The sequence below is a fragment of the Zalophus californianus genome, chromosome 6 (assembly GCF_009762305.2).
Source record: "Zalophus californianus isolate mZalCal1 chromosome 6, mZalCal1.pri.v2, whole genome shotgun sequence".
Lineage (NCBI taxonomy): Eukaryota > Metazoa > Chordata > Mammalia > Carnivora > Otariidae > Zalophus > Zalophus californianus.
In genome coordinates, this window is record NC_045600.1 from 12,982,507 (window position 1) to 13,007,697 (window position 25,191).

General features: G+C 52.1%; 1 protein-coding gene and 1 long non-coding RNA gene across 6 annotated transcripts in view; one reads left to right on the forward strand and one right to left on the reverse strand.

Annotated features, from left to right (window-relative positions):
• Nucleotides 1-496: 496 nt before the first annotated feature.
• LOC113910557 lies at nucleotides 497-18,722 on the reverse strand. The gene is made up of 4 exons (XR_003516090.2): nucleotides 16,051-18,722; nucleotides 15,765-15,958; nucleotides 1,719-2,222; nucleotides 497-1,411 (listed from the first exon to the last, which is right to left on the reverse strand). It is a non-coding gene; the product is annotated as an uncharacterized LOC113910557 (long non-coding RNA).
• Nucleotides 18,723-19,128: 406 nt separating this feature from the next.
• The window catches only part of TTC7B (tetratricopeptide repeat domain 7B), a 249,804-nt gene continuing 243,741 nt past the window's right edge, over nucleotides 19,129-25,191 (forward strand). For all 5 annotated transcript variants that reach the window (XM_035727914.1, XM_035727915.1, XM_035727917.1 and 2 more), the window contains exon 1: nucleotides 19,129-19,283. In XM_035727914.1, coding sequence (XP_035583807.1) covers nucleotides 19,163-19,283 — 121 coding nt within the window. In that variant the 5' untranslated portion in view covers nucleotides 19,129-19,162. The remainder of the gene's footprint in view (nucleotides 19,284-25,191) is intronic.

Here is a 25,191-nt window from a genome sequence, read left to right on the forward strand (position 1 = left end):
CAAAGAGACCCCTCTTAACCTCCAGGACACAAGAGTGCCATCCCGCAGCGCCCCCTCGAGGAACACCTGCCTCCTCCTTCCCACCTGCCTCCTGGCCCTGCTTGGGACCAACACCCCGAGAGCTTTCCTCAAGACATTTTCCTCCAGAGTTCAGCCAGCTAGAACAAAACACTGGGAGTACAATAAACACCTTCAACTTAGATGCTTAGTTCATTATCTGGCCCGAGAGTAAAGCTTCGTTGCCTTCTGCTGACCCTGGAGTCCCCATGGCCGGGCTGCCTCGGGGACATCCGGGACACTGTTCCCCTGCTGCCCCCAGCTGAAAACCTCAGAGTGTCTTTCCTAAGGCTTTGTTTTTAAACGGGATGCATAAAGAAGAGCAATTTTTTGGATTTTTTTTTTTTTATTTGCTGAAATGAAAGGCTGCTTGTCAATTGTTCATGACTCTGTGGCCTGGCTCTGTTTGCACATTTTTAATATTTCTTGGCAATGATGAGCCGGCCTCCTACTTCCAGAGCCCTCATTCTCGATTCCTATCCCCCTCCCCTCCCTCTCCCTGGGAGGGGGGGGGACTCCCACAGGGTTTGAGGCTCATGGCCACAGGGAAGTGAGATGGGGTGACGTCAGCAGGATGGCTTTGTGAGGACCATGTCCTTCGTGGGTCTCCCTCTGATCAATTCTGGGATCCAGCCACAGCCTCAGAACTGCAGGCTGGTGCTTCACGGGCTGTGCTTCTGTAACTTGGGTCAGGGATGCTGTGTGTGCGGCTCTTGGCCTGAGCTGAGGTGGACGTGATTGTCCAGTCCCCAGCCAGTGCCCCGGATTAACAGCCAGCCTGGGCACGTGCTCAGCTATTTATAAGACAAAGAAGAAATAATCCCCAAGGGTAACACCAGGTGACACTAAAGGCCACGGACTAAGCTGCCACAGAAGGGTGTGGGGTGAAGGGTTGGCGTGGGACCACGGGTGGCCCACAGGTACCCCGTAAGTGCCCGGTCGGCGGAGGGCCCAGCTGCATGGGATGCCAAGCCACGAGACCGAGGCAAGAATCTCATTTTTGGGAGATGATAATGTATGTCAAGCAGAGCCACCAGTCAGGACTTCCCACATTGTGCCCTGTGCTAGGGTGGCTGTGGCTGGAATCGATGTGGAACCTCCAGGAAACACAGATGAAGGCCACCCTGGCTTTGTCCACGGAACACTGTGGCCTGAGCACAAGTGGCTGGTCTATCCCAAAGAGTGGACGGACCAGGCCGGCAAAACGCAGCATCAGCCCGCGGTGGGAGGCCGGGGAAGACCTCTGCCTCAAAACCCTGCTTCCTTGGCAGGCATGGTCCCCCCTCCACTCGGCACCGCCTGAGTTCCGACCCCCCGAGAGGGCAAACCGCTCACTGGGCCTCAGTTTCCTCACCTGCAAAACAGGGGTGATGTTATTGTCATCCTTCCATCTCAGGCAGCTGAACATTCTCTGGAGTATTTATTTCTTGGTACTGTCAAGCCTATCAGAAGTGCCTTGATACTTCCAGACTGCTCACAAGTTACAGTAGTTAGGAAGGATTACAAATACCGAGGGAGGGTCCAAGGCCAGTGATGCACCACCGGCCTGAGGGGGGAGCCTCCGCGGGGGCGGGGAGCCAGCTCCACCTGAAGGTCTGGGCATGGGGGTCTGACCAACAACCCCCCCCACCCCCAACACACACACACACTGGGGTTATTACCAGGATGAGAAGGGGCCGCGGAGCGCTGGAGTCAAAATTTCAACTCATCCACTCTGGAGGCGGAAAACTCTAGCGACGGGGATAATCGTGCTGGCGATCTTCTAGACCCAGGGCGGCTCCCCGGTGCCTTCCCAGATCAGACGCTGAAGCTCCGCTTCCTTGCGGCCCACCCTGAACAGCTGCCGGCCCCAAGCACAAGAGCAGGTCGCTCACGAAGCTCGGCTCCCGAGTTTGCGGCTCTCCGGGCGGGCATTTGCTCGGGAGGCTCCAAAGGCCGGGCTGATGTCTTATTTCTTGCGTTCAGCGCTAGCGCACAGGTGTTCACTGCCCCATTCCTTACGCCCTTTCGCACGTCAGGAGTAGTTCGTAAGGATTGTTTAAAGGACAACGTAGGCCTCTCGCCTCCAGCAAGGAGTCGTCAGTTCTGGATTTCAGACCGTGGAGGAGAGTCACACACGTTCCCCGGGCCGTGGCTCACCAGTTCCAGAACATTTCCCTGAACAGCTGGTAAGGAAGATGGTCCGCCCGAGCATGTTGGATTGTGAGAGGAGATCACCCAGGGACTAAAATTTTCACCCAGGGGCCCTGGGGGGCTCAGTCGGTTGAGTGACTGACTCTTGGTTTCAGCTCAGGTCATGAATTCAGGGTCGTGGGATCAAGCTCCCCCCCCCCACCGCCGTGGGGTTCCACCCTCACCGTGGAGTCTGCCTGAGATTCTCTCTCCCTCTGCCTCTGCCCCTCTTGCTTGAGCGCTCTCTCTTAAATAAATAAATAAATAAACAAACAAATAAATAAATAAATAATAAATAAATAAGTTTTTAAAAAGGTAAAATAAAATTCTAACCCAGATGATTCCCAGGGTGACTGAGCAGATGATACGAAGTTCAGTCTGGGAACCTGTGTGTGCTCACTCTGGCGGGCCCTCAGGCCTCGGGGCCACGGGCCTGGCAGAACAGGTCACCCATGGAACTGAACCCATCCACAGGCCCTACTATGTGGGACACCCTATATTGAGCATGCAGGGGGAAGGGGGAAGAGCAGGGAGGAGATGTTAAGATCTCTGTTCCTCTGACCAACACAGGAGGCTTTCCTCCCCATAGTCAAGGTATATCTTGCTTTCATTCTCAGAGCTCACAGCCCCCAGGGTCAGCCATTCTCCACCTGGATCTGGGCTCTGGACAGTTCTGTCAGTCTTCCTGAGGCCTGGGCATGTTCTCTAATCTTTCCCAACCCCTGAGGGATGTAAAAATAATGTCCCAGCGTCCCACTTGGGTTCTGTGTGTGAAAGCAACAAAAACTACCTCTGAATAACTTAGGCAAAAAGAGAACAGATGATAGGAAATGGGAGAGCTCGTTGGACCAAAGGAGCAAAGAGCTGGGCTTGGCAGGGGCTGGGATCTGCACTGGCCCTGGGGCCTGAGGAACAAACACCAATGGGTTGCTTCCTCTGGGCCCTGGTGCTGAGCAGAGTCTGAGCCAGTGTGGAAGGGTGGGCAGCGTGTGACTGCGCATGTGTGTGTGTATGCAGGTCTGTCTGTCTTTTTTCCTTCATCCTTATGTCCCTCCAGGCAAGCCTGAACCGCCTAGGAGGGAGGGTTCTACTGCCCTGGCTAGAGGAGGGCCGGCATCTTCTCTGACCGAATAGGTGTTAGTTTGAGGTCATTCCTCAAAAGCCAAATGGGAGCATAACCAGAAGACAGGAGTCTGGACTCAGGGGAGAAACAACATTAGCAGCCCCAGCCCCACCCCCACCCCACGTCTGCTCTGCCTTGTGGTTTTTGTCCAGGCTTTTTAATAATCCATCCGTCTCCCCAACAGATCCCAAAGTCCAGGACAGGGACATTTTCCTGCACTTGTATTTCCCTACGAGGGTGGGGGTTGGAGGGACTTCGGCACCCACCTGATCACGACGTAGCCGCCTAATAACTCCTGATGGGAATGAGTTCAATCAAATCGAAGAGAAGAGAAATGGAAGATTTAAAGATTTTATTTATTTGACAGAGAGAGAGAGACGGAGAGAGAGAGTGAGTGAGCAGGGGAGGGGGAGGAGGAGAAGCAGAGGGAGAAGCAGGGAAAGCAGGGAGCCCGATGCGGGGCTCGATCCCAGGACCCCGGGATCATGACCTGAGCTGAAGGCAGATGCTTAACCGACTGAGCCACCCAGGCGCCCCCGTGGATCTTTTTAACCTACTTTCTGGCAGTTCAAAACATCTTTGCACTCTCAGGTAAAGTGGCAAAGATTAAATATATCAAACTGGCTTTGTGTCTCTGAGGCCTCCATACCCTGGAAGCCCCTTTTGCCCCCCCCTTCACCCACCCTGGGCTGGGTCTTTCTCTGTGGTATTGCAGAATACTAGAAATAATTTTGCCTTTTACTGTCAAGACATTGCGTCCAAAAAGGAGGGGTTTAATTTTAAAATATGAAAGAAGGCTCATTAGATGTCAAATATTCATTTCCATCCTTGAGAAAGAAAGGAATGCAAATTACAGCAAAGTTGTGCTGATTTCATCAGTCCACTGATGACAGGGCTACTGTCTTTCCCTTTGCTCGTCACCTCAAATGCAGGTCGCCTATGTTTTCCCAATAACTAGTGCACCTTCCTTTCAGAGTTGTAATGACTTAGCCACTGTGATTTCTTCGAGGAAGGGGCCCACCATCACAGGAGCAAGCTGGTCTGCTTCTCGTGGCCCACACGTGAAATAGGCAGCTTTCCTATTTTCTATGGAATAAACATCAGAGTTCAGAAAGAAACCCGTTATGGTCAATTTATGGTCAACTGACCTTTTCTAAGAGTGCCAATACCATTCAATGGGGGAAAGAATCGCCTTTTCAATAAAGTGTGCTGGAACAACTGGACATCCACATGCAAAAGAATGAATTTGAACCCCCTACCTCACACCATATACAGAAATTAATTCAAAAATGGATCACAGACCTAATCATAAGAACTGAAACTACAAAATTCTTGAAGAAAACATAGGTGTAAATCTTCATGACCTTAGGTTAGGCATCCGTGTCTTAAAAACAATACCAAAAGCACAGATGACAAAAGGAAAAACTGACAAATTGGATTTCATCAAAATTAAAAACACTTGCCCTTCAAAGGACACTAACAAGAGAGTGAAAAAAGAACCCACAGAATGGGAGAAATATTTGCAAATCATATATCTGATGAGACTTATATTTAGAATATATAAAAAACTATTGGGCGCCTGGGTGGCTCAGTTGGTTGGGCGTCTGCCTTCGGCTCAGGTCATGATCCCAGGGTCCTGGGATCAAGCCCTGCATCGGGCTCCCTGCTCGGCGGGGAGCCTGCTTCTCCCTCTCCCTCTGTCTGCCACTCTGCCTACTTGTGCTCTCTCTCTATCTCTCTGTCAAATAAATAAGTAAAATCTTAAAAAAAAAAACCTTTTTAGAGTATATAAAAAACTATCATGACTCAATAATAAAAAGACAACTAATCTAATTTTAAAATGGACAAAGGATTGAAAATGGGCAGAGGAACTGAACAGACATTTTCCAAAGCTGATGGCCAATGGACACATGAAAAGATGCTCAACATCACTCATCATCAGGGAAATGCCAATCAAACCCACAATAAGATTATCACCTCACACGTGTCAGAATGGCTAAAATCAAAAAGACAAGCTATAACAAGTGTTGGCCAGGAAATGGAGAAAAAGGAACCTCATGCACTGTTGGTGGGAATGTAAACTGGTGCAGCCTCTATGGAAGACAATATGGCGGCTCCTCAAAAAACTAAAAATAGAACTACTATATGATACAAAAATTCCACTACTGGGTATTTACCCAAAGAAAATTAAAACACGAATTCGAAAGGATACATGCACCTCTATGTTTACTGTAGCATTATTTACAATAGCCAAGGTATAGAAGTAACCCAAGTGTCCATCGATAAATGAATGGTTTTTAGAAGATGTGGTGTATATACACGATGGACTACTACTCAGCCATAAAAAAAAGAATGAGACCCTGCCATTTGCGACAATATGGATGGACCTAAAGGGTGTCATGCTACGTGAAATAAATCAGAGAAAGAAAAATACCATATGATTTCACTTATATGTAGAATCTAAAAAACAGAACAAATGAACAAACAAACAACGACAAAAAGAAAAGAGAAACAGACTCATAAATATGGAAAACAAACTAGTGGTTGCCAACAGGGTGGGGTTGGGGAGATAGAAGAAATAGGTGAAGGAGACTAAAAAGTGCAAACCTTCAGTTATAAAATAAATAAGTCACAGGGAAGAGAAGTCCAGCATAAGAAATATAGTCCGTAATATTGTAACAACTTTGTGTGATGACAGAGGGTAACTATACTTATCATGGTGAACATCTTATAATGTATATAATTGTCGAATCACTGTCATACACCTGAAACTAATATAATGTTATATGTCAACTGTACTTCAATTAAAGGTTTTAAAAACTAAAAACAGGCAAGGGATTTGAATGTTTCATAGAAGACAAAGAGCCAATAAGCACACAAAAAGTTGGTCAACAACATTTTTCATTAAGGAAGGGCAAATCAAAACCACCATGAGATACACTTCACATCTACTAGGATAGCTAGAATCAAAAAGACAGGTAATAACAAGTGTTGCAAGAGTGTAGAAAACGGGAGCCCTTATATATTGTCGGTGAGAATATAAAATGGTGCAGCTATTTTGGAAAACTGATAATTCCTCAAAAGGTTAAATACAGAGTTAACATATGACCCAACAATTCCACTCCTGGGTGTATACATAAGCAAAATGAAAATGTGTGTCTACACCAAACTCTGCCCACAAATGTACACAGCAGCATCACTCACAATGGTCAAAAAATGGGAACAAACCAGTGTCCACAACTGAAAAGTGGATGAATAAAATGTGGTATCCACACAACGGAACATTATTTGACCATAAAATTGAATGAAAGGCTGATACATGTACAGTGTGGAGAAATCTTGAAAACATTATGCTAAGTCAAAGAAGCCAGTTTAAAAATATATATATATTGTGTGATTCCCTTTATATGAAATGGCCAAAATAGGCAAATCCATAAAGACAGAAAATCAATTAGCGTTTGCCAAGAGTTGGGAGAGAGGGGCTAAGAATGACAGCTAAGGCATCCCAGATTTGTTTGGGGGGATGATAGAATGTTCTAAAATTAATTTTGGTGATGGTGGCACAACTCTGTCAATATATTGATAACTATTAAATTATACACTTTAAATTGAGACTCTATGCTGATTTACATCTAAAACTTTGTTTTAATGACACATTCTCACACACTACACAGATGTTATGGGGGAAGGTGGCCTCTCGCATGAGAATTCCCTTCAATGAATGTTCCTTCATTCGAAAACTATAGCATGTGCCAGATGATGTCAGGGTTGCTGAGGTGACCAAGACCCAGTCCTGGCCTTTCTGACACTCACAGTCTCTCCAAAGGAGCGAATGCACACCCACATACCTCTAACAGGACAGGGGCTGTGTGTGCCTGTTACGGTAAAAGCACAAAGTGTAAGAAACAGTGACAAAGGAAAGGAACTGGAAATCCCAACTCTTCCTTCCTCTTGGGGAAGATGGGCCCGGTGCAGAGGGAGGCAGGGATCCACAGAAATTTCCCTTCTCCTTCCCGTGGGGGCTCTCCAAGCCACCCCCGCTGGATGGATGGGTGAACGGGGGGAGCACCTGTTGAGCTGGGTGTCCTGGGGGATGCATGGAGGACTAAGGCATGGCCCGTGGTACCCGGAGTGCACAGCTCCCCGAGGCAGGGACACTGTGAGAAGTTGATGAACAGAGCCCATGTCCTGTAGGAGGCAGCATGTGACAGACGCTGGTTTGGGTGCCCAGGATGGTAAGTGCTGCAGGAGTGCCCGTGTCCTGCTTCGGCTCTTTCCAGATTGTGCTCCTTAAGTCCCTCTGTGTGGGCAGCGGCCTCCTCCGTCTGCCCATGTGGACTTGGACTTTCATGAAGGGCTGTCTGCCCCGTGGTTTAAATCAGAGTTAGGAGTGAGATGAGAGCAGGAGAGGGAGGTGGTCTGTGCAGCACCTGACTCTGTTCCCACATTTTAGAGGCCTTATCCTCGCCCACGTCCAAGTGCCCCAGCTGCACCTTGCTCATTCAAACCCTGCTCCCCAGAAAGGATCTGATCCCCAGGCCTGCAGTGTGCATCAGCGCCTCCCCACGTAGGGTGAAGCCCCACTAGAGGGACCCCTCAGTCACCCAGGAGTAGGGTCCCCAAACCCTTCCTGCCCTCACCCCACAGGCTTAGACCCAGGAGCCTATTCTAATGCACATAGAGTTGCAAGGGCCCAACCTGCTCGGATTAGTTGCTCCCATCAAAGGCGGGGATGCAAGAGCTGTGCTGGAGATTTCGGGGAGGTGGGGGTGGGGAGGAGTATTTTAAGCTATGCTTTCCCCTGTGAAAAGAAAGTCCACCCCACGTTAAAATAGGACCTTAGGTGAAGGACTGGCTTTCTGGGCTCCAGGCGGGGGTGCACGCTGAGGCTCGCCAGGCAAGCCTGAGAAGCCGCCAGTGATGAGGATGAGGTAGACCAGCCAACGTTCTTGAGTGAAAGGCTCAGAAAGCGGCAAAGGAAAAGAAGCCTGACTCGCAGGACAACGCACCAGCCCATGACCCTCTGTAACCCGAGTGAGGAGCCGGAGGACACCCCTACCCCCCGGGGTGACTTACTTCCCTCTGCACAAACCTGTGACCGGGTCTCAAGGACAACAGTGCTGTGGTAGCTCCCTGCGCCAATACCACTTCCTCTACCTGGGCGCCCGCACCCTATTCTTCCCCGTCTGCACCTGGCCCTCCTTCTGGAAGCCTCCTCCCTCAGTCCTGCTCTCCCCAGAAACTAGCTCTGGCTGGTTTCAGCATTAATGGAATTCATCTCAGATGGCTCACAATCTCTGGGATGACGGTGACCAGGATGGAAGCTGCTGGGTAGCCCTCTGCAGAGGTCCGAAATCCTCCTCAGGACTGGTCTGGAGAGGAAGGAGCATGGCCGCCACTGCTGGGCATAGACACATGGGTGCACCTAGGCCAACTCCACCCACAGCTGCCACAGCAATGTCGACCAGATCGGGATGAAGCTGCCCCCAGGTTCTGAGAGGTGTCTGCCCATCAGAGCTGGGGTACCCACCCTCACTGTGGCCACAAGGGAGCCCGGCGCAGTGAGTGCCTGGCATTCTCAACTTCCCCGGTGGGTTCTGCCTCATCAGGTGGGGGATTCCCCAAATACAGGAAGGAGATAAAGATCACAAGGCATGACAGATGACCATTTACCTTTGGATAAATACCCAGAGTAAGGGCATCCCACCCTACCCTTCCTGCTGCCTGCCTTCCCGAGCCAGTGTGATCTCTTGAGTTTGACGACAGCCACTCAGGCCATCATGGCCGAGTCAGCTATTCAACACATATTTGTTGAGCTCCCAGGCCAACTGCAAGGGTCCCGTTACTTGCGAAAGCTCCCTAGAAGCGTGTTCTGCACACATCAGTCACAACTCTTTTCTCTGGGCCAAAGGCTTTGCTTCCCTGAACTGCAGTAAACTGGAGGCTGGAACACAAGGCCATCTCTAAAAAGATGTCCTCGTATGTTTTTTTTTTTAATTAAGGTATAATTGACATATAACATGATACAGTTTCAGGTATATTTGTACACGTTGTGAAGTGAGCACGATAAGTCTAGCCGACCTCCACCACTGCACATAGTTGCGCATTTTTTTCTTATGATGAGAACCTTTAAGATTTACTCTCTTGAAAAATTTCCGAGGAATTTTCTTGGCCGCTTTCTGAGCCTTTCACTCCAATTTCAGTACAGTATTAATTATAGTCACCATCCTGTATACCACTTCCCCATATGCCTTTATTTTACAACTGGAAATTTGTACCTTTTGACCCTTCACCCATTTTGCTCATCCCCCACCCCTAGCCTCTGACAACCACCCATCTGTTCTCTGTGACGATGAGCTTGTTTTTGTTTTGTTTTGTTTTGTTTTCGATTCCACATATAAGTGGCAATCCTACAGTATTTGTCTTTCCCTGTCTGACTTACTTCCCTTAGCATAATGCCATCCAGGTCCATCTAAGTTGTAGCATATGGCAAGATTTCATTCTTTTTTATGGCTGAATAGCCTTCCATTGTATACATACACCACATCTTCTTCATCTACTCATCTGTCTTTGGACACTTAGGTTGATTCCATTTCTTGGCTCCTGTAAATAATTCTGTAAGGAACATGGGGGGGGGCAGATATGTTCTCAAATTAGTGTTTTTGTTTTCTTTGGATAAACCCAAACATGTGCAAATCCAGAAGTGGAATCTTGGATCATATCTTTTTACATCCTAAAAAAGGAAATCTGGGTGGAGTGAGGACCAGTGTGACATCTGTCACGCTCCTGTAGCAGCAGAGACGGTCAAACCGCCCAACCGGCTAGAGTTCGTCAGAAAATAACCTCCTACAGCAGACAGTAGGACAGCCTCTTTCTGCAGACCGCAGACTATTCTGGGCAGTATTTTGAAAATGAAACTGATTTATTAAAAGCTTACAAGAGGAGGCAAAAAGGCCTGAGGTTGATTTGACTGCTTTGCTGTGGAGAGCGCCCCAAGATCATAAGGGGAGTACCCTGGGGACCCAGCAGCGGCCTGAAATGTTCCCACCATCCCACTAACTGGCCACGTACACCTGGGCCAGTCACTTGGGCGCCTCAGTTGTCTTGTCTGCAAAACAAAGTTGAGCCCCTCTGGAGTCCTTGGGCGGCGAACATCAGGAATCCAAGTGATGGGGGAACCAGGCTGAGGGGTGGGGATCTCCTGCAGCCTGAGGGCTGGAGGCAGCTGGGCCTCAGGAAGGTTGGGAAAGTGATCTTTTCTTCAGCTAACATTTACTGAGCTACCACACTAGGTGCTGAGCCATTTCAAGGCCCTGGGAGCCAGTGATGAACAAACCCGCAGGATCTCTCCTCTCAAGGAGCTTATGGTGAGCTAGTAAGCACACGAATACTTGTGATGGCAGTCAAGAAGTCACATGTGATGAAGACACGAAAGCAGGCTAATGTGATAGAGTGTGGCTGCAGGAGGGGCCCTTTTAGAGTGTCACTCCCGGAGGAGGTGTCATTTAAGAACATTCCCGATTGTCAGGAATGAGGCAGTGTGGGAAAGATAGGGGTTAAGAGTTCCGGGCAGAGAGAACAACATATGCAAAACCTCAGATGGGAACAGGTTATGCCTGCTTGTGCCCAGGGTGCCCCGAGTTCCATCAGCCAGAGCCGGTGGTCTGCATGAAGTGTGAGAGGGAGGCAGGGGCCTGGCAGTGCGGGGCCTGGGGGGCATTTTGGCACCGATTCTCTTTCCACCTCCCCTCCCGACATGTCTGCTTCACGGTTGTTCCTTCTGCAGACTGGTTTCCCCTGCTGCCCAGGCCACACAAGCAGAACAGGACTGCCCCTGGGTACCAAGTTCACCCTTAGTGGACTCACTCACAGGGACTGTCATTTTCCAGGAAAGCGCTGGTCACATGGGCAGCACTTGTCCAATTACCTGTAGCCCTAAACCACGGCAGATGCCAGCAGCTGAGCTGGGCCCCAGGAGTTCCGTGGTGAGAACAGGGCAGGCACTCCAAAATTACCTCCCCCGGATGGGACTGGACTAGGGGGTCATCTCCCAGCCCGACGATTCTGAGAGTGTGGAATCCACATTGTTCTGAAGCAGTCTCAACGTTCAGGAGGAGTTGATTTAAATCAGTTCTCACACCTAAGTGAGCACCAGAGCTACCTGCAGGGTTTGGTAGAACACAGATGTCTGGACCCCCCCCCCGCCCCCCCCACAACCTCAGAGTTTCTGATTCAGTAGGTCTAGGTGGCAGTCTGAAAATGTGCATTTTCTAACAAGTTCTGATGATACTTTAAATGCTTTTGTTCCTCAAAGTCGGGTCCAGCTCCCTGGCCCTGCCAGTTTCTTCAAACTGCAGATTTTGGAGCGGGAAGGACTGGAGTCAGGGGTAGGGCCTGGCGTGTGCAACCAGTGTTCTGGATCCCTCTGGACACCAGGGTTTGAGAATCATGGTTTTAAAACATTTCAGAACACCTGAAACGTCTTTGTTCCCAGCCTCAAGTGTCACCATGGGGAAATAAAAGGTGACCAGCCACTGGAAGTTTGCTCAGTGTCCTTACTTAAATGGTTAAAATGGTTAATTAATCAGTGTGTTTGGATTGGAACAAGACAAAACAAGCCCTCCACATGAGGATTTTCTCAGAATCCAGCCTCTGGGTGGGAAAGAGCCCTTTTCTCTGGGCATTTTCATTTCTCCCTGCAGGAGGAGACCGGGTCCCACTCCTGGCGGGGCTCCCTCGCTGCTCAGTGTCCATAAATACCGGGAGAAAGTTTGGGGACGCGCCCTCCGAGCCCTGGCTCCCGGGGTGGCGCCGCCGACCCGCCGCAGCCGAGAGGTGGGCGCCGAGGCCTCGCCGGGGGTCCGCCAATGAAGCGCCGAGGAACTCCATGACCTCATCGCGAGGCTCTGTCACTGGCTGCCGCCGCCGCGCCGGGCCCGCCCCTGCCATTAGAGCTGGGGATTTCTGCGTGGGCCCCGCCCCCTAGAATGAAGGCCACTTGGGTTCCTAACCGGGTCTGCAAGCTTGGCAGGCTTCTCTTCAGATTCCCCAGAAGAAAACTTCTGCTTCCTGAGAAAGACTTGAGTGTTCCTTTCAACCTGCCAAAGCACTGGTTCTCTGCGCTGACTTTTCACTGATGTTACTGGGGTTTGGCAGGTGCTTGCATCCTTTCCTAAGTACCTGACACATCACACTTACTTCCCACTTACTTAAATCGTATATTCTGACGAGCTTTGTCCTCCTTCCCAGTGGATGACTTTCTCAAGCCCGATCATACTGTGGAATGCTAGTGATCTTCTCTCTCACGTTTAACCTGGGAATTAGCTGACGTCCAGAGAGGGAATAGGACTTTCACAAGGTCACACAATCAGGTTAATTACAGAGATGAAAATCAGATCCGGGGCTTCCAACTCCAACTTCGGTGTCACACATTCGCCACTTTGGCAAGCAGACCAGACCCGAAATCATTTTCCAAGGCTTGGCTCAGGGGTTACCGCCTCCAGGAAGACTTCCTATCCTGAAGCCTCGCAGTGGGCCAAGGGCTTCCCCAGTCCCTGGTGCTCCTCTGAGTCTCAACTACAGAGCTGTCCTTGATTTCTTTTTCCCTTTGCCCAATTGGACTGTAAGTTCCTTGAGGGATGGCATCACATTTTATACAATTTTGTATCCTCAGAACCTAACACTGGCACACAATACATGCTTAATCAATGCTTGTTGAATTAGACTGTGGACATTTTGCATGGTAGCGGTGTTGTCCAGGGAAAGATCACTCGCAATTCCTAACAAAAGCAGATTCTGTGTTTTTGAGGCTCTTTCACACAGACTGAGAATTAGCTTCTTTTTACTAGTAAAGTGTTTGAAATGAAAATGTCACAACTGTTTGCTAATACAACTCTGTAGTAACAACCAGATCCTTTGTGCTCACCGGGTTCCTGATTGCCCTTTCAAACTCCAGATGTGTGAATCAACCATTTTTCAAATCAAACCAGCCCATGTATTTTCCTCTGTGCAAGGTCTGCCGGGAAGCTTAAAAATCATTCTAGTTATACTCTTGACTAGGTGACAGGTACAACGTTCTCCCCTGTATCCATGTAGTTTTTGATCTTTACGTTGCTGCTCATTCATACATACCGGTGGGTGTTTTATCATAAACCCACTCTTTGCCTTTCTGGAAGAAGGTAGGGCAGGTCGTATACAAAGTACCAGGAAAGGGTTCCCAGAACTCTGGGTGTGAAAAACTCTCATGAAGATAAGGGAGTCCTATCACACAGGCTTAAACCCAAACCAACTTGGTTGTTATTATGGTGTCCAAAGCCTATGCAAGGTCATCATGGATGGAGACGGGCAGTGGAAATTCACAGAACTGGTCCAGCCTCATCCTGGGCAGGGGACACAGATCTGGGACATGTGGATATTCTCAGCCTTGGAGAAGGAGGCTCGAGAATGGGACCAAGACAGTTCTCAGCGCTTTTCCAGGGCCTGAAGGATGGCCTTTTAAAGACTTCCCTTTCTCTAGTTCCAAATCCATGCTCACCAAGCAACCTCTTAAAACAGTTTCAGCTTTGCATGCATCCTGACACTGGGAATGAGGTCTCCAGGGATAGGACACTGGGTAGGTAAATGAAAGTTGCCATGGGGGGTACACATTGGTCTGTGGTGAGCTTCATTAGTGGGAGTGGGTGGAGCAAGCACCCGGAGCACCCACGTGTTTCTGGACTTGGCAAAGCTGAAGGCCAGCCTAGGAACATGGTTTCCACACGCAGGTCATGCCAGGCCCAGGCCCTCCTTGAGCCGCCAGCCAGCCTCCCACCTCTGGCGACCTGTCTAGCCCTGTCAGATGGTGACAGATGGTAAACCAGGCACACCCGCTTCAGTGTCTGCAGTGGGGCTGCCTAGCAAGATTCCCACTGGTTCGTCCCTACAGTGGGAACCATGGCTCCAGGCAGCAGCAGGTGGCCTTTGGGAAGAAACTCAGGGGGCCCTTAGGACACTTCAAGGGGGAGGGGCACAGAGCCATCTTGAGTCATCCTCAGGAACTCATCACAACAGGACATGATGCAGCTTTTCAACAGCGGCCTTGTCCATCAAAGTGTGGGTGCTGGAGGTATATGCTACACGGAGGCCGGCCCGGGTGTTACCAGCACACCGCAGAGTATGACACACCAGAGAAAAGGGAGGAACCACAGCCTTCAACAAAGGCCACAACAAGGACACATCCCAGAACACAATGAGCGGAAAAGCAAGTTACAGAACATGACACCATCTTTACAGAGCGTGCAACCAAACAACACCATATGCTGGGGCCACATACAGTACTCACAGCACAAGGGGCAGCGGGAAGCTGCTTACGAAACAAAGCCGGGGGCTAATAAGCACAAAGAGCAAGATGGTGGTTAACTCTGGGATCGTCAGTCGGTGCCCTGGTATTCATTTCATTATTTTGTTACACAGAGGCCTCCTGATTATACGTTTTGTACGTCTTAAATATTTCATAATTACAAACCCTCCCCAGGCAGAGCAGCGGTCATTACTCAAGCCCCAGGCCTGCAGGCTCTGGCATGCCTTCCAGGCTCCTCCCGGGCATGGCTGCTCATGGCTCACGCCTCCCGGGGTGCAGGCCGCCAGATGACAGGGCTGCCGCCCGGCACAGACCAAACCTTAGAACTGATCGTTCTGTCAGCACGCTGAAGCCGTTGTCCTTTGCTCCTTCGGGATCTCCCTCTCCCCCTTCAGCCTGACCCATCGGCTTCAGCAAGCTGACTCCCACTTCTGTGGGCCTGTCCCCTGGGATGCCCAGGCCTCGGGTACACCCATCCAGTGCAGCCCCACCACCTTCCTTCTACTCGTTCATCCCTTCAGCAAGTATCTGTGGAGCACCTGCTACATGCCAGGCGCCATACTCAGTGCTGGGGATGCAGCAGGGAATAAAATCCCACAAAACCCTCTGCCTTCATGGAGCTTACATTTGAGTGAGGGGAGACTGGCAATGAACACTGAATTAATACCTAGAAATCAAGAAGAAAACAAGCAAAAACCACAGCAGAGCCAAAGGATAGGGAGTGAAGGGAATGGCAGGGAGTGAGTTTGGGTAAGGTGGTTGGGGAAGGCCTCCCTGAGGAGGTGACCTTGGGACGGAGGTGACTTGGGACAGAGACATGAGGAAGGGAGGGGGACCACATGGATATCTGTGGAAAAGCCTTCCTGCCCGAGGGAGGTAAAGGGCAAGGGCCCCCGCCCCTCCTCTCGCCTTCTCCTGGAGCTTCCCCCACCCCAGCCCAGCCCAGACCTCTCTCAAGCACCCTGACCCGCTACTCACCTCATCCCCTATTCTAGTTGTAAAGGGGACCCAGGCTTTCAGGGGGAAGGGGGCTGGGAGGTTACAGGCCACAGAGGCACCTCCATTTGCACTGACCTTTGCTCTGAGCCCTGAGCCTGTCCCCACTGCTCCTGGGAAGCCAGATTTGCTGGAGGGATTAGCCAGGAGTCATAGTTCCTGAGCCATCTTCCACTTCGCTTCTTTCCTCTGGGCATCGCCAGGCCTCAGGGCTGGGTTTGGCCTACAGGCTGTGATTTCTCCCATCCTTGTGAAACCTGTAATACCAGTGCCTGGAAAAAAGATGTTGGCTTAATTACTATTCGTAGCACCAATGACTTCCTACCCCTGAATTTCCCTGAGCGCCACCTGCAGGTAAACTTACCTGGAAAACAGCCTGGGGAACTTCTCCACATGCCAATGCTTGCATGCCCCCAGGGTCGCCATGGCAGAGCAGCTCAGGCAGTGGGTGAGGACCAAAACATCACAGAGGTAACACGGAGTCCAGAGACCTGGGGCCCCTCTGGGGCTCTGCACAGTGATGGCCCAGCAGGGTTTTTCTCTGGGCAGGTCAGGCTGACAATGTTTGTTGGCATCTGCTCCTGAGCCCTCTACCCCAGTGACCTCAGGCCTCAAGCTAATGGCCGTGAGTACTCTGTTGGGTGTCTGCCACTCCCAGGGTGGCCTGGTGAAGGTGGAAGCCTCAAACATCGTCATCACAAATACTGATTGTTCTGTGAAGTCCTAAAGGAAAACACCTGCAGGCTGATTCCACACCTTGAAGACCTCCCGCCTCATTGGTTCACTCTTTCATTTGAGCTCCTACCTCGTGGGTACAAGGGGGACGGAGATGCAGAATGACAGCTCACGGTTTTTGGGTTCTTACAGTGTACCAGCACAATGTTAAGTGCTTTGCTTGTATTTTCTCACTAAATTCTCAACCAGCTCTATGTGGGGGGAGTAGGTATTCTACCTGAGGAGCTGTAAGCACGTGAGGGATGGAGAGGTTAAATGCCACTGGCCAGGCAGCCCCTGCAGAGTTAGGGTTCAGGCTCATGAAGACATAGGGCTTGTCTTGGAAACTACTAGCTGGGGGCGCACAGATGGAACAGCGATGGTTCACATTACAGTATGGCAGCCGAGGCAGGTCCGAACACTCGTCACTACAAAGCCCGGTCACAGAGGGAGGTAGCACTGCTGTGGGCTGACACAGGATCAGTCAGCCGTGGAGCAGGGCTCCTTGGCCTGGGTCTCCAAGAATGCGCAGGAACGTCCCTCCTGGACCAGAGGGGAGCGAACATTCCAGGCAAACGTCTGGAGAGACAGGTCTCCAGGCTAGAGCTGAGAGGAGAACACGAGGGTCTGAGGGGGAGGTGTGGAGATCTGTGGAGATTCCTTCTCTTCTTCTTCCTCTTCCCTCTTGGTGCAACCAAAGGGAACAGGCGCTAAAGGGCCCCCTGCTAAAACTTTAACACATCCCTTTCCTGGGGCTGTCCCCAGCATCTGAGACCTTTCAGGTCCACCTTCGACATAGGTCCTTGGGGGTGCCTGAAGGTTATGCTGGTCATGGCTGAAGTTATCTCCTAACCTTCCCTCCTCACAACCAATGTCTCAGTTCAGCTTCCTCGTGGTGAAGTGCCGTCCACAAGGTCTGTTCTTCCGGGGCTGCTGAGGAGATAAGAGACGGACAAACCTGTGTGAAGCACTTGGAAAGCTGGCGTGAGGCACCCGGAAGGGGCGATGCGGATGATGACAGTGCTTCCTCACCCCTGGCGTTCCAGAGGGTCAGCTCTCTCCTCAAATGCAGTGTCCGGAATCCAACATCCTCAGCCCAGCCCCCAGCTATCACCCCGGTGTACCCACAACCATCTCTCTCCTGAACTACTGGCAGTGTTCTCAGCACAGCAGCTGGTCCGAGTCCTAAAACAGAGGTCAGAAAGTCCTGCACGGACCTCCCACTTCACCAGAGTCAAAGCCAAGGTCTTCATGATGGCCCACAAGGCCCGCCAAGGACTGAAACGCCTCCTCCTCCCTCTGAACTCTCCTGCTTCACCTCGCCTCCCTCACTCCACTCCAGCCACACTGGTCTCTTTGGTCTCTCTCCAACTCACCAACTATGCTCTCACCCCAGGGCCTTTGCACTGCTGTTTCCTCTGCCAAGAATGCTCTTCCCCCAGAGATATCCTCATGGCTCTCTCTCTCACCCTCTTTGAGTCTTCATCAGATGTCACTTCCATGAGGCCATTGCTAACATCCCATTGAAAACTGCAACATCTTCCACACCCCTTGCCCCCAACTCTTTATTCTCCTCACTTGGCCCTGCTCTGTTTCTTCAAGTAGCCATCTTTACTTTCTAACTTACTACCTTATTTTGCTTATTTATTTCCCTGACTGCACTGAAAGCTCTACCAAGGCAGACATTTTGTCTGTTTAGTTCTACACTGTATTCCCAGCATCTAAAACAGTACCTAGCACATAGCAGGTGATCACTACATAGGTATCAAATAACTGAAAGAATGCACACCTTGGACACCTGCCCCAGCTCTCAGTCTGCGGAGCCGAGGCAAAGAAAGCCCACTGGTGACTTTGCGTCCTCCTTAGAGGGCAAGGGAGCTGCATCTCAGCTGGTAGCTGTCCTTGCCGGGCTCAGGGCAACTCAACAGACATTTATGGCGCTCCTGGGCAGGTGCTGTGCAGGCCTGAGATAGAGGCCTCTCCGCCCACCTCATCTGGGTGGGGGGCTAAGGCTGCCGGGAGCAGAGGGGGCGCTGCTAAGGGAGACAGGCCAACCCAGGGTCAGAGGGATCTACTTGAAATCTGAGAGGGCGGGACAAGCTCAGGCCGGCCTCCCCCTCACACCCGCCTCGCACCAGGCCCCGGGCCCTCTAGTCCTGCCTGGCGGGTGACCTTCCCCAGGGTCGCTACCCCTTTTAGGCCTCATTCCCATCTGCCCCCTCGCAGTTTCTCCCAGACCCCCGTCCTGCCAGACCCCCATCCCTCACCCTTCCCTTTCCTCACCTGCCTGCACCACGGCCACTGCCCCCAGCCCTTCCACCTCCCGAGCCCCCGCCCCCGTCCCACTCCAGGTCCCTCTCCCGGGCCTCCCTCCCCTCCCTGGCCTCCGCCGCACCTCGTCCCCCTCCCCCCCCCCCCCCCCCCCCCCCCCCCCCCCCCCGCGCCCAGCCGCCCGGCCCCGGCCCCGGCTCCGGCTCCCGCCCGGCTGCCGCTCCGGCCCTGGCCGGCAGGGGCCGCTCCTCGCGGCACCCGGGGCCCCGCCGCCGCCCGCCGCCGCCGCCGCCGCCCGCCTCCCCGCCCCTTCCCCAGCCGGCGCTCCCGTTACGCCGCGGAGCCGGGAGCCGGAGCCCGCGCCCGCGGCGGCAGCGGGAGGCGGCGGCGGGGGCGCCCGGGCGGCGGCGGCGGCGGCGGCGGGGCCTGCGGGGCCTGCGGGGCCTGCGGGCGGGCGGGCGGGCGGGCGGGGTGGGCCCGGCCAGGCCGCGATGGCGACCAGGAAGGCGGGCTCGCGCCTCGAGACGGAGATCGAGCGCTGCCGCTCCGAGTGCCAGTGGGAGCGGATCCCCGAGCTCGTCAAGCAGCTGTCGGCCAAGCTCATCGCCAACGGTAGGCGCCGGGCGCGCCGGCCTGGGCTGCGGGGCGGGGAGGGGGGGGGGCGCCCCGCACTCCTGCGGGCCAGGCCGGGCCCCGGAGGCGCGGCGGGGCGCGGGCAGGGGCGCGGCCGGGATTCGCGTGGTCCGCGCCGGGGAGGTGCATGGGGCCGGGGCCTGGGAGCCCCGGGTTCCCGGACGTCACGCGGTCGGGGCATCCAGCGGGCCAGGGCCGTGCCCTGCGTCCCAGAGTTCCGGCGTGCGGGCGGGCTCCTGTGGGGTCAGCGCGTCCGGGGGCTCAAGGAGCCCGCTGCCGGAGCGGGGTCCCAGGGGCCCGGGCGGCCTTCGGGTCCTAAGAAGTTGGAGGCGATGGGGGAGGGCGCTCCCCCGGGCACGGCCGTGAAGTGTGCAGGGGATTACAGGGTGTGCGTATCCTGTTCGGGGCGGGGGGGGGGGGTGTCGAACAGAGACCCCTGGGAAATATGGTTTGTAAACACGTGACGTTCAAGGGGCTCCAGGGGGAAGCTCAGACTTGGGGTAGGTGTAGGGGGTGGTGGTGGAAGGTAGGTGAATGTGTGTCCTGGGGTTCAGAGAGTAGGGTGTCAAAGCTGTGGACCTAGAGAGGTCGGGTTTGGGAATATAGGGGAAACAGTGAGGAGAGTCAGAGAGAGCATATGGTAGAGAGAGGTGGGAATGTAGTTGAAGAGGGGGGTTGGGGGGCCTAGGGGCTTGGTGCCCAGAGGAGGAAGGGGTCTGCGTAGGAGTCTGGTGCTTGGAGTTAATCTATGGCCCCGTTGACTGAATTGGTTCTTGTACCCAATCAAATCAAAATTGCATCCAAAATCCCATTTCAGAGCGCAGCTCCACGTGGCCTTATTTGTTTTGGAAGCAAGTATCCTTAATATTTGCTGGTCTTTTAGTACCCGCCAAAACTGCGGGCACCAATGGACTGGTGAGAGGGCAGAGGTTTTGTGTTATTTCATCCCTGGCAGCTTGAGGCTGGGTGAGCAAATGTTGGCTGAACAAATGAATGAAAGAATGAATGAATGAAAGACACTGCTCTAAGAAAGGACATCGGGCTGTTTTCAACCTTTTAACCTCAAGCCACTCAGAAATGGAGAGGGATGTCAAGTGTCTTGTTCAAGAGTGGTTTATGATTGTGTCTTTTATGGTATTAGTGCCTTGAAATAAGAACTTGGTTTTGCACACACTCAACTGTGGTACCTTGCTTTGGGTAGAAGTTTCCCTGGGGGATGCAGGTGCCATGACTGTCCTAGGGGCATGGAGGGAAGCATAGACCTACCTGGGCTCAACTCAGTGGAAAATATTGCCTCTTCTCCTAGTAAGCATTCGAGGAAAATGGTGTTCAGTCTCCTGGGCCCCGACGGCAGCTTGACCTTGCCCTTCCCGGAAGGCTCACCAGCTTCTCCTCTTGCTCCTTCTCTCTTTACCTGCAGCATTTTCTCATTTCTTCTTAGAATTGGACAGTCCTGGGTCTACTTTGTCACTTCCCGGCTGTGTAGCCATAAAATACCTTTAGCGCAGGTTGATGTTAGAGTTAAATGGGTTCATTTATGAGCCTCCTGGTTCTTTCCTTCAGAACCCACTTGTTTTCTGCTTTCTTTACTCATTCATTCAACCAATATTTGCGTGCCCACCTGTGCCAGGAATAGAACAGAGGTGAGCAGCACTGACCAAGCTCCAACCCTCACAGACTGAACCTCTTCTGAGGAGACACGCAATGGCAAATACAGAAATCAAAATAAATGGGATAGCTTCATAGTGAGAAGTGATTTGAAGAAAACAGACGAGGTAATGGGATTGAGAGTGATGAGTAGGGGAGGAGGGTTGCCTCACACTGGGGTGGTCTCTGGAATAAGAGGGTAGATGGGCTTTTGGTGGCATAGGCCCATCCTACCTTCCCAGCCCCACAAGACTCGGCTCCCTTCCTAGGGCCTGAGCCTCAGTCATCATGGAGCTTTTGGGAGAGTGGGTTATGTGGGCCCCAGTGGTCCATGGGTCCGGGTGTAGGTTTGGTTTTCGGAAAATCATGAGAGAGAGATTCTGCCCTAGAACCCACATGGTTTGTAGCAGTCATTGATGGCAAAAGGTCACCCGGACTTGAAAAGGTCAAAGAGATTGCTCAGGAACATAACAAGATAAAGCAAAGAAAAAGATGAAACAAAACCAGAATTATTGTGGCTCTTCTTTGGGGTTCAGGGAAATGTTTGAAGGAGGGTCCTTCGCTTCCTTTGGCTGATGGGGGCTTCCTTGTGCTGGCGGTAGGATTTCCTCCTGGCCTTGAGGGCACCAGCTCCCCCTAGACCCTTTTGGGTGAACTGGACCTCGAATTCTGGGCAGATTTGGCAGAATCCTTAAGCAAAAGCATTTGCTGCTTACAATCAGGAAAGCGGGTTAATGTCATGTTTGTCATTGTAAGACAGTTTGAAGGCAGCCACAGGCCGAAAAGAACACAGTCGTCTTTGGAACCGGGCAGACCAGTGCCTGAGCCTAACTCTATGTCCTTGGCCAGATCCCTTAACTAACCACTCAGAGCTTCAGTCTCCTCATCTTAGAATGGGGAGGAAAGGACTGAGTTTGCAGGGGTGGTTACGAGGATCACTAATGACTCCCAGGGCTCATCAGTCTGAGCCGTTAGTATGCAGCCCCTTCATTCATTCATTCCACAGACAGCGAGTACTTGCTACAGGCTAGGCACTGTTGTAGGCACTGGGGATATACCACTGAACAAAACAGACAAAAATGACAAATGTCCCTGCCTTTATGAAGTCCACATTCTAGCGGGGAAGGGGCAGGGAGACATAAATAAAAATCACTAAGTAAAATTTATAGGATGCCAGATGGTGGTAAGTGGTATCAGAGGGGAATCAAGAGGGAAGAGGCAGCAGTGCTTTGGGAGTGGGCGGGGGTGGGGGGCACAAAAGTCACTAGTTTAATATGTGGCCAGGGAGGGCCTCACCGGGAAGGCAACATTTAAGATAGGCCCCGCGGCCGTGGAGGGGACGTCAAGGGCAGAGGCCTGATGAGGGCAGAGGGGTGGCAGGGCCAGATCACTTGGGGCCTTGGAGGTCATGGTTAAGGCTTTGGCTTTTCTCTGAATGAGGTGGGAGCCCAGGGAGGGGTCTGAGCGGAGGAGTCATGCGTTCCCAGTGCTCCTGCTGGCGGAGACCTCCCTGCTCAGCAGCATTTGCTTCTCCTGGGACTGGAGCATGACAACCCCTCCCAGTAAGGGCTTGAAACAGTGGACACTTTTGGAGCATGCTGCTCCAGCCTGACTCCTTCGAGATAAATTAAACAGTTTGGCCAAGAGGTGAATAAGGAAGAAAAGGGCAAATGCCAAGCTGAACACAGACCTCGGAAATCCATTTTCTGCCTCATACTCCACTGTGAGTACCATTTTAATCACTCCCATCTCAAAAAAAAAACAACCAACCAAACAAACAAACACAGCCCCCCCGCACCCCCCCAAAATGTGTGACAGCTACATGTCAGGCCCCTGTGAGTTCCGGCAAGACAGTGATCACACAAGTTAAAAAGGGAGGGGTGATGTGGGAGAAAATTCGACTCAAGTCTAGATTCTCGCTGCCTGAAGTGTGGTCAGCGAAGCAGCAGCTTGGGCATCACATGGGAGCGTGTGAGGAATGCAGACTCTCGGGCCCCACCCCAGGGTCAGCACCTGCATCTTAACCAGGCTTCCAGCAGATTTGTGGGCACAGGGAATTCTGAGGTGCCCTGGCCTGGAACTGAGGTGGCACCCTGAGGGGGTTGGGGATAGAGATGGAGAACAACAGCACATCAGCTCCCTGTTGGCTCACAAGTCAGTTTTGGCCCTAGGAGGGCAGGCCCAGCTGCCCTCTCTCCCCAGAGTGTCACCCATTAGCCTCCCAATGGTGAGGTTCACTGCTGTGTGACAAAGTGCATGGCCTGGCACCTGGGCTTCGATCCACAATCTACCTGTAGCTGGGTGACCCTGAGCCAGTCAGTTAACCTCTCAGAGCCTGTGTTCTTCATTGCCGTGGTAGGGTTAATAATCGTCCTCCATTAAGGTGGCCGTGAGGAAGAAATGGGTTGATATATGCAAACCTTGCTACATGCAAAATGCTGGTATTGACTCCCTCCAGCTGACTCAGTGTAACCCTGGACAAGGCAGGCCACGTCCTGGATAACACCTGGCTGGGACGAAGAGTGGGAGCCCTAGAAATGACACACCTGAGCTTGTGCCTGGTCAAGACTCCCACATTTTTCAATAGCAGAAACAGGAGCCTGTACCAGCCCCAACAGACAGCCACTCCCTTTCTGAGGCCGTGTCTGCTTCTCCTTCCTTTCCCTGTCTGTTAATGTTAGGTAAGCTCAGTTACTGAGCTTACTTAGAACAATTAGGCCCCAAAGGGTGGTTTCTCCTTTAAGGGATCATCACCGTTCTGATTGGGTATGATTTTGAGACATGCTAATTACCTCTTGGTGATGGGCAGGTAGGGAAATGGAGCCTGAAACAAAGAATATTTCTGGGGCAGAGTTTGGTTACAAAATGTATGCAGACCTTTGAGTGGGAGTGAAGTTCTTGCATTTGCCACTAGCTGATATTCCCAATGGCCTTGGTGCCTCCAGCCTGGTGGCATTGCCCTCTGGAAGTGGGCTGAGTTCCTGGACAGCTCCCTGGTCTCAGGCCTCTGGAGCCTTTCCTGCCCATCTAGGGGCTTCTTTGGAAACAAGGCTGATGTTTAACGGAGAGTCTGCTGTGGGGTAGGAAAGTGGCACTGTTGTTTAGAATGGCTTCTTTGGACGTTCCCAGGGTGCTGCGGACTCCTGGGAGTCAGACTCTCCCCAGACAGTGGGGAAGGACAGTGAGACCTTGATGACACTCCACCCTAGCCTTCCGAGGGCAGCCATCCTCTTTTCAAATACTCAGTCTTGTTGTCCTCTGAAGGACACACCTTTGTGGCAGACCATATGTCCTGATTTTTGGATTCAAAAGAGTCACTTATTTGACAATAACATATTGATAGCTCTTGACCTAAGTACTGGGGCTCATGGTCACTGTAGTCAGGACGGAAGGACCACGACCTTGTGGCTGCATACAGTGGGGCCAGGACTGCCCAGCTTTTCTCTGGCCGCCTGCCTGGAGGGATCTCAGGTTCTGAGGATTCCTGACATTGATCTGCTTGGTAAGCCAGCCTGTCCAGGGTGGCCTCCCATTACCTGGGCTTCCCCATCCCTGCCCCCACCGTGCCCCCACTGGCTGGTTTGGCCTCTCGGACCCTCTCACTCACCTTGCTCATTGTCTTTCCACCTGTGCTCATGCCATTTGCTCTCAAGTCCTCTCTGCAGGCCAGAAGCCTACCCATCTGTCAAGGTCTGGTTCAAGTTCCTCCCAGCTGTCCTTCCTTCACAAAAAAAGGATGTTTGCCTCAGACAAAACCACCATACAGTGTGAGAACCAGATGGGTCCTGAGAGATCACACTGTATAGCAGTTTTCAAACTGTGTTGTTGAGGAATCCCTCTGGGAACACGCTTTAGGGGCCTGGTGGCTGGGTGGGCAGGCCTCACTCCCTGGAGCAGTGATACTTTTTCCTAGGTTTCTCTTGAAGGAAGGCCTAGTATGCTTTTAAAAACACATTTGAAAGCCACTGATCCGGTCGTAAGCTCCCCATTTTACAGATGAAAAAAAGAGGCTCACGGAAGTGTCTTCCTTAAAGCCACCAGCTGGCTAGTAGCAGAAGTAGGCAGGGTGGGTCCGAGCTCTGGCCTGTGAGAGCAGTCGCTTAGTTCCAAGTGAGCTTCTGCGGCTTCCTAACTAAGACAGTTTCTTCACCTGGTGAAGCCCTGTGTGTAAAGTGGTGATATGCATCCAGAATCCCTCTTCTGAAACTCTTGGTGCCAGCTGTGTTTCAGAGTGCAGAAT